The following is a 17,054-nucleotide window of genomic DNA, read 5'->3' on the forward strand; positions in this document are numbered from 1 at the left end:
ATAAGGAATTAGGCATTACTTCAGTGCAAAACATTTTAAGAGAAGATACTACCCTTGACCCCAAACAATTACACTTCATCCTGGAGGGGATCAGGATTATTCTTGAGACCAATTTTTTTTGGTTCAATAAAGACTATTATCTTCAGATCAGTGGAACGGCGATGGGCACCAGATTTGCGCCCAGTTATGCCAATTTATACATGGCTAATTGGGAAAATCTTTACATCCACAATTCCCCCTGGGCGCAATATCTGGTGGCCTATCGTCGTTACATAGATGACCTGTTCCTGATTTGGTCAGGAACAGAGCACCAATTGGACGATTTTAAAAAATATCTGGCAAACAATAATTTTAACATAGCATTAACATGGACCCATAGTAACACTAGGGTAGAATTTCTTGATCTAGAAATCTATATAGAAGACAACACATTAAAAACTAAAAACTTTTTTAAGAGTATTGATGTGAATAACTATATTAGTCTTAATAGTTGCCACCAGAAACATTGGTTGAATAATATACCAAAGGGGCAATTTGTTCGTTTAAGACGCAACTGTAGGGATAAGAACGTTTTCCAAACCCAAGCTAAAATATTAAAAGAGAGATTTGAAGAAAAAAACTATCCTAAGGACTTCTTAGAGGAGAAAATAGAGGAAGTTGCAAGATTAGATAGGAACGAGTTATTACAGTACAAACAGAAAAATAAAGGGACACCGATAATGAATAACACCAAAACAGCAAGTAGACTTATTCTACAACACAGCACCCAAAGTAGGGAAGTCAGAGATATTATACAGAAGCATTGGGGTATTCTATTCAGAGACCCAAGTCTGTTGGAAATTATAGAGGATAGACCAAATATAATTTTTAAAAAGGTACCTAATTTAAAATTACAACTCTCACATAATATAACAAAAGTGGAAAAAATAAGTTCAAATAACAACTGGTTATCCTCTCCCCAAGCGGGCTTTAGAAGATGCCAGTTTTGCAGTGCCTGCAAGAAAATGAAAAAAGGATTGAGAGTTTGTAACAAATTTCACTCTGCTGATGGCAATAAAACTTATGATATCAATCAGTTCATTACATGTAATAGTAAGAACGTAATATACTTATTACGGTGTTCGTGTAATTTAATTTACATTGGCCGCACTTCCAGGCTTCTGAAAACCAGACTTAATGAGCATATTTACAACATAGAAAAAGGTTTTCAAAAACATTCACTATCAGCACATTTTAATAGAAAACATAATAGGAGGATAGAAGATCTTGACTTTCTAGGTATCAGGAAGATAGAGTATAGTTGGAGAGGAGGAGATGTACAGAACCAATTGGGTCGTCTTGAGATGAAATGGATCCACATTATGGATAGTTTCATACCGAACGGCCTTAACAAAGATTTTGAGTTACATCATTTCTTATAAAGATATAACTCAGTTACCATTCTTGTGAAATCATATCACTGACTCAAGACATCTCTATTCATCTGTTTATAGGTAGATTTAAAATAATCACAAAAGTTAAAGAACCACTGATATCATGAGAAATTCTGTGTCTCAAAGTATAATGGATAATGTTTAATGAAACCTGAGAATGTTATCAAAGATTATTGTGTGTAGGAGATTATCCACGTATATATATCATGACGATACTTCTTAAATGATAAGACCGGGTTGGATAAATATAAGCATGTATATTCCTGTTAGGGGTATGGAATATTGTAATAGCGGTGAACGATAATTGAGACTTAAGTTGATGTGTTATACAATAACCCATAAAAGAATTAACCGAGATGCTATGTAACAAACATGTTGGCAGTTGTCGCTTTATTAAGATAGGCTCTGGACGTTTTTAAATGAAGATATGTGTAAACCAATATTTTCCTTAACATGTGCATATATATATATTGTCTAGAGTTTTTGTGTTGAAATATCGGCAGTCTAAAGAAAATTAATCATGATTATGCCCACTTCCAAAATGGAGGACTAAATACCGGATATCCGGCTTAAACCTAAAACATTCAAATAGGACTTTCAGACATGCGCACACCATTCCTTGAAAAAGCTCTTTTGCGAAACGTACGTCGGACACATTGTTTCTTGTTCTTTGGCGTCCTTCCAAGAATCTGCACACCAGTGAGGAGAGCAACATATGCTGGACTCTTAAGGGGAAGGTTGTGTGGTTAAGTTTCTGCACTCCTTACCACGGTCTCTAGCATTGTGTATAAGCTCAATTTGAGCAATTACTTGATTGTATTGCCAATCCGATTGTATTTGGTGGTCTCTGCAGCTCTTGTGGCGCTTTTTATACTTATATTTTAATAAATCCATTTTATTCAAATATCCGGTTCAAGCAACTGTTTACCCAACAGTATAACATTGGGTGTGCGCATAAACCTGAGCTTGGCTATAGCTCCATCCCATGTGAGTAAGCACTTGTACACACGCATTCTACATTTGAAAAGGTTACAGAATTACGCTATGTGGCATTTCTTTCTTTCTTTTCATATGAGGATCAAAAGAAAATAGAAGCGTGAAGATTGTAGAAGAACATACATATCCTTATATGAACTTTTATTAGTAAACTTTTGCTGTTGGCTGCTGGCTGCTTTCTTGAATATGTATTGTCTTCTATCTCTGGTATTCTAACACCATTACCTGACAGCTGTTTGTAATTTGTAATCTCCCAAGGACAGTATTATTCCTATAAAGAGCCCTCAGTTTGTGTATTCAGTGCTTAGACACTCAAGTGTGTAGTCATCTAAATTTCTTGCTCCTTGGAGATTGTTATTCGCTGTTTCCCTTTACCCTAACATTTGGCTTATTTCCTAAACCTTGTCTACCTGCTATATCCTGTAGAAATGTATCAAGTATGGAGGCACAGTTGTTTCCAGATTCTGGGCTTTTCCTTGTCAGGTTAAGTCCTCAATCAGTGGAACCTTAATGAAGAGACAACCAACATAGTGCAATAACGTTGGAAAAAAAATGCACTAAATGGAATATACTCACAAGCAGTTGTGTGATGGGTTAAAAATTCTTTCGACGCTAGGAAGATTCTGGCTGCTTAATAAAAACGAGATTCATCACACAGCTGCTTGTGAATAGATTCCATTTAGTGCATTTTATTTCCAACAGTATTGCACTATGCTAGTTGTCTCTTCACTGAGGTTCCACTGAGTGAGGACTTTACCTGACAAGGAAAACCCCTGAATCTGGAGAAAACTGCGCCACCATACTTGAGGAATTTCTACTATATACGGCACTGGAGACAACGGGGCAGGCTACGTTTATCCAGATACAGCATAAGGAAAGTTTATCTCTTTTACCTACTACATATATATTTGTTTCTGTACCATACTGTATGATATTTAGTACTGCTATATCCTTTAGTTTGTCACCTGGTTTGAACGGTCTTCCTGGTTGTGATGCCAGCCTAGCTACTACCCATCTGCCACTACTTCCTGCCTATTGGGTCCCATAAGAACAACTCCCGACATATATTTAGTACACAATAATTTTTCCACCAAGGAACCTGCAGACTTAATTTTAAGTAGCCATTACACTTACCTTTTTAAAGTACTGGGTTAAATAGAATTTTGGTCAACAAGTGTATCAAAAACCTGCTTCAATTCTAATACCATATCACTATATTACAAGCTGATAGATTTGTTTCTTAATTATGTTAGTACCTTTGCTGCTCCATGAGGTGATGCTCCTTGATCCAAGAGCAGAAGAGCCACTTTCTGATTATCATAGTGTGCCGCTACATGCAGTGGAGTTAAACCACTCTAAAAACACATGCAGAAATAACCATTGTTATTCAAGTGCTCAGACATACACTGTGGTCAAAATAATATAGTATTTTAAGTAAATTAAGGTTATTGCATGCATCTCTACTGCATCTCTACTTACAAAATGGGACCCTGCAACTGCCTAATATAAATGGTTATTCTAAAGGAAAAATAATATGTTCTAAATCATAGGAGAACTTTATTTTAACACTAAAATGTGCAAAAAAATGTGTTCAACCCCTGAATATACTTTGTATATTTCTGTGCATCTTTTACAAATTGCTTGTTGTTGGGCAGGGTTTGAAAGTGGCATTTCTTGGGTGTGTCTAAAGTTCTTTTAAAAAAAAATTCTCTAAGCATTTACACTGATTTATCTTGCTAGCTGTATGGTAAAATTTGCTTAAAATTCCTAATGCACTTATTTAAAGGGACATAAAACTATCATTGAAAACAAAATATTCAAAACCTTTAATTTCCTGTAGGAAAAAACAGTTTTGTTAATTTCATTTTTAATAAAATAAATTTTACTCTTGCATACCTTAAATGTTGTACTCCTAACTTGACAGCCATTAAAAAAACAGTACCACAGCCAATCAGAAGGTGTAATGATCACTTCAGTTGAGACTAAAGGCGCACACTCTATGCCTTATGTCCATCACTGAGGAGGCCACCAGAAGGCAACTAAAGTGTGCTCCTCAGTCACAACAGGAAGAGTGTTACATATCCTGATAAGTTTTAATATTTAACTGTCAGAAAAGTAAAGTATATTAAACTAGAAACAAATACAAGTTAAACTACAGGTAAAATATTTCAGTTTAATTTGTATTTGCAGCAAATAGAAAATTTCTATCATTGCCAGGTGTTCCCCTGTTAAAGGGAAAGTAAAGTCAAATTAAAACATATGATTCAAATAGAACATGCATTTTTTTTTTAAAGAAAAATTTTCTAAGTTATTTATATGATCTAATTGTCTTTGTTCTCTTGGTATCCTTTGCTCAAAATTATACCTAGGTAAGCTCAGGAGCAGAAATGCACTAGCTGCTGATTGGTGGCTGTACATATATGGCTTTGTCACTGGCTCACCCAGTGTGTTCAGATAGCTGCAGTAGTGCATTGCTGCTCCTTCGACAAAGCATACAAAAAGAATGAGGTATATTTGATATTAGAAAGAAATTGGAAAGATGTTTAAAATGGTATGCTCTATTCGAATCACAAAAGAAACACTTTGGGTTTCATATCCTTTAACCTTACTACATTGTGAGATTCTTTATCCCAAAGAGCTTCATTACTTTTGTATGCATATTTTTAAATATACAGTATACTTGTTATTTTAAAAATAATAAGATAATTGTTTATCATATGATGGTCTTTTATAATTAATATATTTTTATACTTTTTACCTTTTGTACATCATTCACTTCAGCCTACCATATTGCAAAATTAGAAGAATTTCATTCTGGATCAGTTTTATATCTTAAAAAAAAGATTTGCCATTAATTAATTAATTAAATTATGAAATACGTCCTTAAGTTTGAGTCAAATACACACTGGGAAATCTATGTAACATTGTTCAGATCTTGTGTCTTTGTCCCACACTTACCTTGCCAGCAGCATCGGGAGAGGCGTTTTTCTGAAGCAGTAAATTAGCTACTTCAATCTTCCCATATTTTGAAGCCACATGCAAAGGAGTAAATCCTTTCTATAATGGAAAAATATATATAAATATATGATCAGATATTAAATTTGAACATTTAAATATAATAATTTTGAATCCAAAACAATACAGAATAAGGAAACGTCAGCACAACTGTTTAAGGTGTATCGAACTCCTCAACTCTAATATCAAATTAATCTAAATGTAGAGGTCTATAAAGAATGCTTTTAGATTAAAGATAAAAATATATTTAAGATGAGGTGCTCAGCTAGAAATAAGCAAATATCCTGTTCAAATTGTGTTGCTATGTGATAAAAAAATTAGATAGTCAGAATGCCACATTTAAAGTGTTATCTGAGAAATCTTCTAAATAACGCAGGGTTAGGATCTAGCTCCCCAGCATAATGACTGGCCCTCATGTGCACCCCAACTGTGACCACCCCTCCTAGTAGTTTTCTCATACCCTGGACATATCCAACTCCACATGACCCCATCCATGACACAACCTGACTTCACCCACATTAGACCTGCCCCATCCCTCTTTTTTCATCCCCACCTACAAAACATTATTGGGTCATCAGACACTGTTGTGAGGCATGTATGTGCCCCCCTTTATGTGGTGTATAAAGGATGCAAAAGTGTTGATTTAAAAACAGTAAAGAATGCGTTGTTTGAACACCCAGAAATTTTAAATTAAAGAGACACTGTCATCATTAAGAAAGAGCAACATTTAAAAATAAAGCGATTTTTAGCCTGAAAAAGCTTTTAAAATGTAAATATATTATTTATCTGTTGTGTACTTCCTGCTAATGCTCATTGGCTTAGAACTACTTCATAGTAATGCTTAGTGTCAACAAATAAGCATCAAGATGAAATACCTATTAGCCAATGATCATAAGTAGGAAGCACACATCTGTATTCATTTTAAATTGAAATGTGAATTTTCACTTCATATTTTTTCGTGTAAATAAGGCAATTCAAATGTTGCCTTATTTACGTGTTGCAGAAAATGTCACAACAATGTTTCTTTAAATTAAAAGAACTTCATATCATAAATAAAAATGGAAGATTTACTCCTGTCTGACTTCATCATAATAAAACGCAAAGCATCCTATTATATATAACTGACATCAGTGTTGTTTACCTTAGTAACTATTGATAGAGAAGCCCCATGGTCCAGAAGAACAGCAGCCACGTCTTCATGTCCTTCTCGAGCAGCAAGGTGTAGTGGAGTATAACCAGACGTAGTGGCTGCATCTGGAAATGCCCCTTGTTGAAGAAGCTGTTGAACTATATCTGCTTTTCCCAAACGAGATGATATGTGTAATGGTGTTTGGTCATCCTGGAGAGAATGTTAAATAGGCAAAAAAAATTGTTTGTCTTTTCTTCTTAATAATCTGATAAATTTTAAAGACGATAATAAAACTGTAAAATAAGTCCTGTTCAATCTGGTTGTTCATTAATTGACAAATGCAACTAACAATGAAGTGTCATTCCTATTTTATCAAAACAATGAACTTAATGAGTTATCACTGACCACAACTAATGTGAATTTTTTTTTATAATTTTTATATTTTTAAATACATTTGTAATATAATTTCAGTAGCAGCACTAAATGCAAAGGGGTTCACCATGTATCATGAAGTTTTACATTTTGATAAATAACTCAATAAAGAAATCCAACATCAAAAAGATTGATAATTTGATAGAAATTTAAAAAAAAAGTCATGGCTATACTTCAGAAACATTACAAGCGTCCATTAAGCATTTTTGTGCCCATGCAGTCCATAATATATTGGTGAAACACTAACTTACCTTTGCTTTTGCTTCTACCTGAGCCCCATTTTGTAAAAGAAATCGGACAACTTCAGACTGACCAGCTCTGGCTGCCATGTGCAATGCAGTTTCTCCTCTCTAGAACAACAAAAGGGGAGTATGACAGAATAAGTGAATTACACTTTAAAGAAAATCATATATATTTTTATAAACACACATATGTATGTGTGTTTCTAAAAATATATATGATTTTCTATAAAGTGTCATTCCCTTATTCATAGACGTTGCCTATGTGTATAATTAAATTCTATTTTATTTTTTACTATAAAAGTCTTTACCGTTTGCATGTCCCATATACTATTTGCATTTTTAATTTATATTGGTGGTAAAGCTGGCTAACATTACATATAAATATATATCCAAAATTTTAGCATGTGAATGAAGAATATAATATTTTAATGGACCAGGTCCAGATCTCAAAAAAATATACAGAAGTAATATAGGAAGAAGAATCAGTACACAAAATAGATATTTTTATGTATGTATTATTATTATTAACTTGTTTAGCACCACAAAATTCTGTAGCGCTGGACTGTATTGCACTTACTATATTATGTGCCAACAGAAACATACATACACTTTATGCTCTAACAAACTCAGGTAATCTGCTGACAGGAAATCAGGATGAAAAAGAAGGCTAGGCCTCAAGGGAATATCAACTTCAGCCTTCAGGCCATTTCACAGTCAAGCACTGTTTTGTAAGTAAGTAAATCACATTTAGATTGAGCAAGCATTTTTGTATACCCTTGAACTAAATTTAAAAATACTACATTTGTAGCACAGGTCAGTTTCATAGTTGATATCCATAAAATCACCTTCTGAAATCAATGGTAAAATTTTAATAAAGGTTCTACAGTAAAAAGTAAGATGAAACATTTGTGGAAGGCCTTTGTATTTAATTATATACAAATTACATAGCTTCCAACAATTTTATCCCTTAAACTGTGACCAGGGTTTCAATGGGCACAATTATGGAGGCCATTGAGGCAAAATAGTACTGCCTGGGACAGAAAAATCTCAATTCAACTGTTTTTGATTCAGATAGAGCATGTAAGTTTAAAGGGACAGTCAAGTCAAAAATAAACTTTCATGATTCATATAGGACATGTAATTTTAAACAACTTTAAACAACAACCAATTTACTTTTATCATCAATTTTGCTTTGTTATCTTGGTATTCTTAGATAAAAGCTAAACTTAGGTAGATCGTATGCTAATTTCTGAGCCATTGAAGGCCTCCTCTTATCTGAATGCATTTTGACATTTTTCACAACTAGAGGGTGTTAGTTCATGTGTGCCCTATATGTAAAATTGTGCTTATGCATGTGGAGTTAACTAGGAGTCAGCACTGATTGGCTAAAATGCATGTCTGTCAAAAGAACTGAAATAAGGGGGCAGTCTGAAGAGGATTAGATACAAGGTAATCACAGAGGTAAAAAGTATATTAATATAACTGTGTTGGTTATGTAAAACTGGGGAATGGGTAATAAAGGGATTATCTATATTTTTAAACAATAACAATTCTGGTGTAGACTGTCTCTTTAAGCAACTTTCCAAAGTACTTCTATTATCTAATTTTGCTTGGTTCTCTTGGTTTATTTTGGGATCAGGAGTAGCAATGCAGTACTGGGAGCTAGCTGGTGATTTCTAGGTGCATATATATGTCTCTTGTCACTGGCTCACCCTAAATGTTTCGCTAGATCCTAGAAGTACATTGCTGCTCATTCAAGAAAGGATACCAAAAGAATAAGGCAATTTTAAAGCATACTATGGTATGTTCTGATTCATGAAAGAAAAAATTGGGGTGTTAAGTCCCTTTCAGGTGTTTGCAATAGGTTGGAAGAAATAAGAGCAGGACTGTGAGAGAGTGGTCCTAATGTGGGACTGTCCCACAGAAAATAGGACACTTGAGATCTCTTGATCTATTATAGTTTTTGCATCTGATAGATATAGACTGAGGGCATCAGTGTTTGGATGCACAAAACATACTAGGATTTCTAAACATATGTGCTGGCATTTTTATTAGAAAATCAGGAGTATTTTATATATATAGATTTTTATCTATAGACACAACTGCTACCGCTACATACAAAGTATTCCAGTAATACATGGATTGCTAAATTCATCAAAACAAAATTATTTTCACTGTATGCTGGAGGGGAAAGCAATTATGGACACACTATCATGCACTAATATCTGCCCACAATTGAGTAAAGGAAAAACCCATATACAGCTTCTCATACACTGACTGTCAAAAATTAAAATTAAAGGGCCATAATACCCAAATGTTTAAACACTTGAAAGTGATGCAGCATAGCTGTAAAAAGCTGATTAGAAAATATCACTTGAACATCTCTATGTAAAAAAGAAAGATATTTTACCTCAAAAGTTCCTCAGTAGCCACCTCCCATTGTAAAGGATTTCTAAGCAGCATTTTAGTGTGTTTGTCCTGGGACATCTGAAGGGACTAGCATCGTGCACTCTCATATTATTTCACCAATCAGGTAAAGGAAGCTTACTATGAAATCTCATGAGAATTAAGTCAAATCTCATGAGATCACAGTAAGAGTTCATGACCTCAGCACTGCTGATGCTGATTGGCTGCTGTTCATTTCTTCATTTTTTTTTACCTGCAGCTGGGCAGCAGCTGAGTATAACTTTTTACACAGCACTTACTCTGCTGAGCTGAGGAAGTTGTGACGTAAAAACAGAATTTATGCTTACCTGATAAATTACTTTCTCCAACGGTGTTTCCGGTCCACGGCGTCATCCTTACTTGTGGGATATCTCTTCCCCAACAGGAAATGGCAAAGAGTCCCAGCAAAGCTGGCCATATAGTCCCTCCTAGGCTCCGCCCACCCCAGTCATTCGACCGACGGACAGGAGGAAATATATATAGGAGAAACCATATGGTACCATGGTGACTGTAGTTAGAGAAAATAATTCATCAGACCTGATTAAAAAACCAGGGCGGGCCGTGGACCGGACACACCGTTGGAGAAAGTAATTTATCAGGTAAGCATAAATTCTGTTTTCTCCAACATTGGTGTGTCTGGTCCACGGCGTCATCCTTACTTGTGGGAACCAATACCAAAGCTTTAGGACACGGATGAAGGGAGGGAGCAAATCAGGTTACCTAAACGGAAGGCACCACAGCTTGCAAAACCTTTCTCCCAAAAATAGCCTCCGAAGAAGCAAAAGTATCAAATTTGTAAAATTTGGCGAAAGTGTGCAGTGAGGACCAAGTCGCTGCCTTACATATCTGGTCAACAGAAGCCTCGTTCTTGAAGGCCCATGTGGAAGCCACAGCCCTAGTGGAGTGAGCTGTGATTCTTTCAGGAGGCTGCCGTCCGGCAGTCTCATAAGCCAATCGGATGATGCTTTTAAGCCAAAAGGAAAGAGAGGTAGAAGTCGCTTTTTGACCTCTCCTTTTACCAGAATAAACAACAAACAAGGAAGATGTTTGTCTGAAATCTTTTGTAGCCTCTAAATAGAATTTTAGAGCACGGACTACGTCCAAATTGTGTAACAAACGTTCCTTCTTTGAAACTGGATTCGGACATAAAGAAGGTACAACTATCTCCTGGTTAATATTTTTGTTAGAAACAACCTTAGGAAGAAAACCAGGCTTAGTACGCAAAACCACCTTATCTGCATGGAACACCAGATAGGGCGGAGAACACTGCAGAGCAGATAACTCTGAAACTCTTCTAGCAGAAGAAATTGCAACCAAAAACAAAACTTTCCAAGATAGTAACTTAATATCTATGGAATGTAAAGGTTCAAACGGAACCCCTTGAAGAACTGAAAGAACTAGATTTAGACTCCAGGGAGGAGTCAAAGGTCTGTAAACAGGCTTGATCCTAACCAGAGCCTGAACAAATGCTTGAACATCTGGCACAGCTGCCAGTCTTTTGTTTAGTAAGACAGATAAAGCAGAGATCTGTCCCTTTAGAGAACTTGCAGATAATCCTTTCTCCAAACCTTCTTGTAGAAAGGAGAGAATCTTAGGAATTTTTATCTTACACCAACAGATATATCTTTTCCATATTTTATGGTAAATCTTTCTAGTTACCGGTTTTCTGGCCTGAACCAGAGTATCTATCACAGAATCTGAAAACCCACGCTTCGATAGAATCAAGCGTTCAATCTCCAAGCCGTCAGCTGTAGGGAGACCAGATTTGGATGTTCGAATGGACCCTGAACAAGAAGGTCCTGTCTCAAAGGTAGCTTCCATGGTGGAACCGATGACATATTCACCAGGTCTGCATACCAAGTCCTGCGTGGCCACGCAGGAGCTATAAAGATCACCGAGGCCCTCTCCTGATTGATCCTGGCTACCAGCCTGGGAATGAGAGGAAACGGTGGAAATACATAAGCTAGGTTGAAGGTCCAAGGTGCTACTAGTGCATCTACTAGAGTCGCCTTGGGATCCCTGGATCTGGACCCGTAGCAAGGAACCTTGAAGTTCTGACGAGACGCCATCAGATCCATGTCTGGAATGCCCCATAATTGAGTTATTTGGGCAAAGATCTCCGGATGGAGTTCCCACTCCCCCGGATGGAATGTCTGACGACTCAGAAAATCCGCCTCCCAGTTTTCCACACCTGGGATGTGGATCGCAGACAGGTGGCAGGAGTGATCCTCCGCCCATTGAATTATTTTGGTCACTTCTTTCATCGCCAGGGAACTCCTTGTTCCCCCCTGATGATTGATATACGCAACGGTCGTCATGTTGTCTGATTGGAACCTTATGAATCTAGCCTTTGCTAGTTGAGGCCAAGCCCTGAGAGCATTGAATATCGCTCTCAGCTCCAGAATGTTTATCGGGAGAAGAGACTCTTCCCGAGACCATAGACCCTGAGCTTTCAGGGATTCCCAGACCGCGCCCCAGCCCACTAGACTGGCGTCGGTCGTGACAATGACCCTCTCTGGTCTGCGGAAGCTCATTCCCTGGGACAGATGATCCAGGGTCAGCCACCAACGGAGTGAATCTCTGGTCTTCTGATCTACTTGAATCATTGGAGACAAGTCTGTATAGTCCCCATTCCACTGTTTGAGCATGCACAGTTGTAATGGTCTTAGATGAATTCGTGCAAAAGGAACTATGTCCATTGCTGCAACCATCAACCCTACTACTTCCATGCACTGCGCTATGGAAGGACGAGGAACAGAATGAAGAACTTGACAAGTGCTTAGAAGTTTTGACTTTCTGACCTCTGTCAGAAAAATCCTCATTTCTAAGGAATCTATTATTGTTCCCAAGAAGGGAACTCTTGTCGACGGAGACAGAGAACTTTTTTCTATGTTCACCTTCCATCCGTGTGATCTGAGAAAGGCCAGAACGATGTCTGTATGAGCCTTTGCTTTTGACAGGGACGACGCTTGTATTAGAATGTCGTCCAAGTAAGGTACTACTGCAATGCCCCTCGGTCTTAGAACTGCTAGAAGGGACCCTAGTACCTTTGTGAAAATCCTTGGAGCAGTGGCTAACCCGAATGGGAGGGCCACAAACTGGTAATGCTTGTCCAGAAAAGCGAACCTTAGGAACTGATGATGTTCTTTGTGGATAGGAATATGTAGGTACGCATCCTTTAGATCCACGGTAGTCATAAATTGACTTTCCTGGATAGTGGGTAGAATCGTTCGAATGGTTTCCATCTTGAACGATGGTACCCTGAGAAATTTGTTTAGGATCTTCAAATCCAAAATTGGTCTGAAAGTTCCCTCTTTTTTGGGAACTACGAACAGATTGGAATAAAATCCCATTCCTTGTTCCTTTATTGGAACTGGGTGTATCACTCCCATCTTTAACAGGTCTTCTACACAATGTAAGAACGCCTGTCTCTTTATTTGGTTTGAGGATAAGTGAGACATGTGGAACCTTCCCCTTGGGGGTAGTTCCCTGAATTCCAGGAGATAACCCTGAGAAACTATTTCTAGCGCCCAGGGATCCTGAACATCTCTTGCCCAAGCCTGAGCAAAGAGAGAGAGTCTGCCCCCACTAGATCCAGTCCCGGATCGGGGGGCTACTCCTTCATGCTGTTTTGTTAGCAGCGGCAGGCTTCTTGGCCTGCTTACCCTTGTTCCAGCCTTGCATCGGTTTCCAGGCTGGTTTGGGTTGTGAGGCATTACCCTCTTGCTTAGAGGATGCAGAATTAGAGGCCGGTCCGTTCCTGAAATTGCGAAAGGAACGAAAATTAGACTTATTTTTGGCCTTGAAAGGCCTATCTTGAGGAAGGGCGTGGCCCTTTCCCCCAGTGATGTCTGAAATAATCTCTTTCAATTCTGGTCCAAATAGAGTTTTACCTTTGAAAGGGATGTTAAGCAATTTTGTCTTGGATGACACATCCGCTGACCAAGACTTTAGCCAAAGCGCTCTGCGCGCCACGATAGCAAACCCTGAATTTTTCGCCGCTAATCTAGCTAATTGCAAAGCGGCATCTAAAATAAAAGAGTTAGCCAACTTAAGTGCGTGAACTCTGTCCATAACCTCCTCATATGGAGTCTCTCTACTAAGCGAGTTTTCTAGTTCCTCGAACCAGAACCACGCTGCTGTAGTGACAGGAACAATGCACGAAATGGGTTGTAGAAGGTAACCTTGCTGTACAAAAATCTTTTTAAGCAAACCCTCCAATTTTTTATCCATAGGATCTTTGAAAGCACAACTATCTTCGATAGGAATAGTAGTGCGTTTGTTTAGAGTAGAAACTGCCCCCTCGACCATAGGGACTGTCTGCCATAAGTCCTTTCTGGGGTCGACCATAGGAAATAATTTCTTAAATATAGGGGGGGAACAAAAGGTATGCCGGGCTTTTCCCACTCCTTATTTACTATGTCCGCCACCCGCTTGGGTATAGGAAAAGCGTCGGGGTGCACCGGAACCTCTAGGAACTTGTCCATCTTGCATAATTTCTCTGGAATGACCAAGTTGTCACAATCATCCAGAGTAGATAACACCTCCTTAAGCAGTGCGCGGAGATGTTCTAATTTAAATTTAAATGTCACAACATCAGGTTCAGCTTGTTGAGAAATTTTTCCTGAATCTGAAATTTCTCCATCTGACAAAACCTCCCTCATGGCCCCTTCAGATTGGTGTGAGGGTATGACAGAACAATTATCATCAGCGCCCTCCTGCTCTTCAGTGTTTAAAACAGAGCAATCGCGCTTTCTCTGATAAGTAGGCATTTTGGATAAAATATTTGCTATGGAGTTATCCATTACAGCCGTTAATTGTTGCATGGTAATAAGCATTGGCGCACTAGATGTACTAGGGGCCTCCTGTGTGGGCAAAACTGGTGTAGACACAGTAGGAGATGATGTAGTATCATGTTTACTCCCCTCATCTGAGGAATCATCTTGGGCAATTTCATTATCTGTGGCAGTACTGTCCTTACTTTGTTTGGATGCAATGGCACAATTATCACATAAATTTAAATGGGGAGACACATTGGCTTTCATACATATAGAACATAGCTTATCTGAAGGCACAGACATGTTAAACAGGCTTAAACTTGTCAACAAAGCACAAAAAACGTTTTAAAACAAAACCGTTACTGTCTCTTTAAATTTTAAACAGAAAACACTTTATTACTGAATATGTGAAAAAGTATGAAGGAATTGTTCAAAAATTACCAAAATTTCACCACAGTGTCTTAAAGCATTAAGAGTATTGCACACCAAATTCGGAACCGGAGCCGTTTACAAATTTAACCCCTATACAGTCCCAGCTATAGCCTTTGCTGAGACCCAACCAAGCCCAGAGGGGAATACGATACCAATTGACGCCTTCTAGAAGCTTTTCCAGCAAATTTCAGATCCTCACACATGCATCTGCATGCCCTGCTCTCAAAAAACAACTGTGCAGTAATGGCGCGAAAATGAGGCTCAGTCTACAACTAGGAAGGCCCCCTGACTGGAAAAGGTGTCTAACATAGTGCCTGCCGTTTAATAAACGTTCCCCAAGTTTATAAATGCGAATTGTCAGCATAAATATGAATAAAATGCCCAAATAAAGCAATCGATTTAGCCCATAAAAATGTCTACCAGTTTTTTAGCCCATATTAAGCCCTTTATTCTGTTTGTTTGACTAAGAAAATGGCTTACCGGTCCCCATGAGGGGAAATGACAGCCTTCCAGCATTACATGGTCTTGTTAGAAATATGTCTAGTCATACCTTAAGCAGAAAAGTCTGCTAACTGTTTCCCCCAACTGAAGTTACTTCATCTTAACAGTCCTATGTGGAAACAGCAATCGATTTTAGTTACTGTCTGCTAAAATCATCTTCCTCTCACAAACAGAAATCTTCATCCTTTTCTGTTTCAGAGTAAATAGTACATACCAGCACTATTTTAAAATAACAAACACTTGATAGAAGAATAAAAACTACATTTAAACACCAAAAAACTCTTAACCATCTCCGTGGAGATGTTGCCTGTGCAACGGCAAAGAGAATGACTGGGGTGGGCGGAGCCTAGGAGGGACTATATGGCCAGCTTTGCTGGGACTCTTTGCCATTTCCTGTTGGGGAAGAGATATCCCACAAGTAAGGATGACGCCGTGGACCGGACACACCAATGTTGGAGAAATATCTTCCTTTCTTACATAGAGATGCTCAGGTGATATTTTCCTGTCAGCTTTTTACAGTTATACTGCATCAGTTTCAAGTGATTTAGCATACGAGTATTATGTCCCTTTAAATTACATAAACAGGCTTGCATGTACAAGTTTTTAGCCACCATATATACAGATGTACAGTATGTCTTGAAAGAAATGTGTTGTTTGTGGTTATATAAAGCTGTGTTATAAATGTACTAAGCTGAGGTATACAGACTGATGAAATGTTTATAATGTAGGCATCCAGCTATAAATAGGAAGCTGTACACCTGCAGACTAATGCACCTGATGAAGAGGAGTTATCCTTGAAACATGTAGTGAGGAGTTACCGGATGGTTATCCTATTGTGCTCTGCAGTTTGGCTTTCATAGCTTTGGTTTGCTGGGCATTTCCCCATCATTTTATTCACACATAAAATGCAAGTATTTTTATTATTGTTTGTTTTATCTGTATTTTTGTGAGTATATGAGGCATATGAATATGTTTTTATTGTAACTCCTTTTTTTTAATTAAAATGCAATTGATTGATTTCTTGTTGATCGCTATGTTTCAATTAGTGCTGTCCTATCTTTCACTTTGAAGTGGATTAAGTGTACAATATATACAGTAGATATATGAACATGTCCCTTTAAGATAAAGCAAAAGTTTGAGTGGGAAATAATGTTGGAGAATGCTGATGAGCAGGAGATGCCACTATGGGCTAGATTTATCAAAGCTGAGGCGTACAGGGGCGCGTATACGCGCCCCTGTACGCCTCAGCTCGCTGTGGCGGGGTGAAATTACCCACAGGTAATCACCATTGCACACAAGCGCAATTTTGCGCTCACGTGCAATCCCGCCCCCTGCCCGCGCACAGCCAATCATGCGCGGGCAGGAGCTGTCAATCTCCTTGGTCGGACTCAACCGCGGAGATTGAATTTCGCCACCTTGGTGACCGCTGCTTGTTAAATTACGGTGAGCAAGTTCTTGTGAGAACTTGCAGCTGTAGGGCTTTGGTAAATCGAGCCCTATATTAGGGTATGTAAGCAGGCAATGGGTAGCTGGCACGTGAACAAACTTGCATATGTCAAGCCCTCCATTATTTGATGTGAGTTTATTGCAGCTAAATTCTCATTGATCATCTCTCTCACTCTCTCTCAAAAAATAGCACTCTATTTCGCAC

The 17,054-nt window shown here is 38.1% G+C and overlaps 1 protein-coding gene across 5 annotated transcripts in view; it reads right to left on the reverse strand.

The window, feature by feature from the left end:
* Positions 1-17,054, reverse strand: part of ANK3 (ankyrin 3) — a 1,320,989-nt gene that overhangs the window by 311,651 nt on the left and 992,284 nt on the right. For all 5 annotated transcript variants that reach the window (XM_053692249.1, XM_053692250.1, XM_053692246.1 and 2 more), the window contains exons 14-17: positions 7,257-7,355; positions 6,586-6,783; positions 5,388-5,486; positions 3,686-3,784 (exon numbers count right to left, since the gene is read on the reverse strand). In XM_053692249.1, the coding sequence (XP_053548224.1) occupies positions 3,686-3,784; positions 5,388-5,486; positions 6,586-6,783; positions 7,257-7,355 (495 nt within the window). The remainder of the gene's footprint in view (positions 1-3,685; positions 3,785-5,387; positions 5,487-6,585; positions 6,784-7,256; positions 7,356-17,054) is intronic.

The sequence above is a fragment of the Bombina bombina genome, chromosome 9, assembly GCF_027579735.1.
Source record: "Bombina bombina isolate aBomBom1 chromosome 9, aBomBom1.pri, whole genome shotgun sequence".
Classification (NCBI taxonomy): domain Eukaryota; kingdom Metazoa; phylum Chordata; class Amphibia; order Anura; family Bombinatoridae; genus Bombina; species Bombina bombina.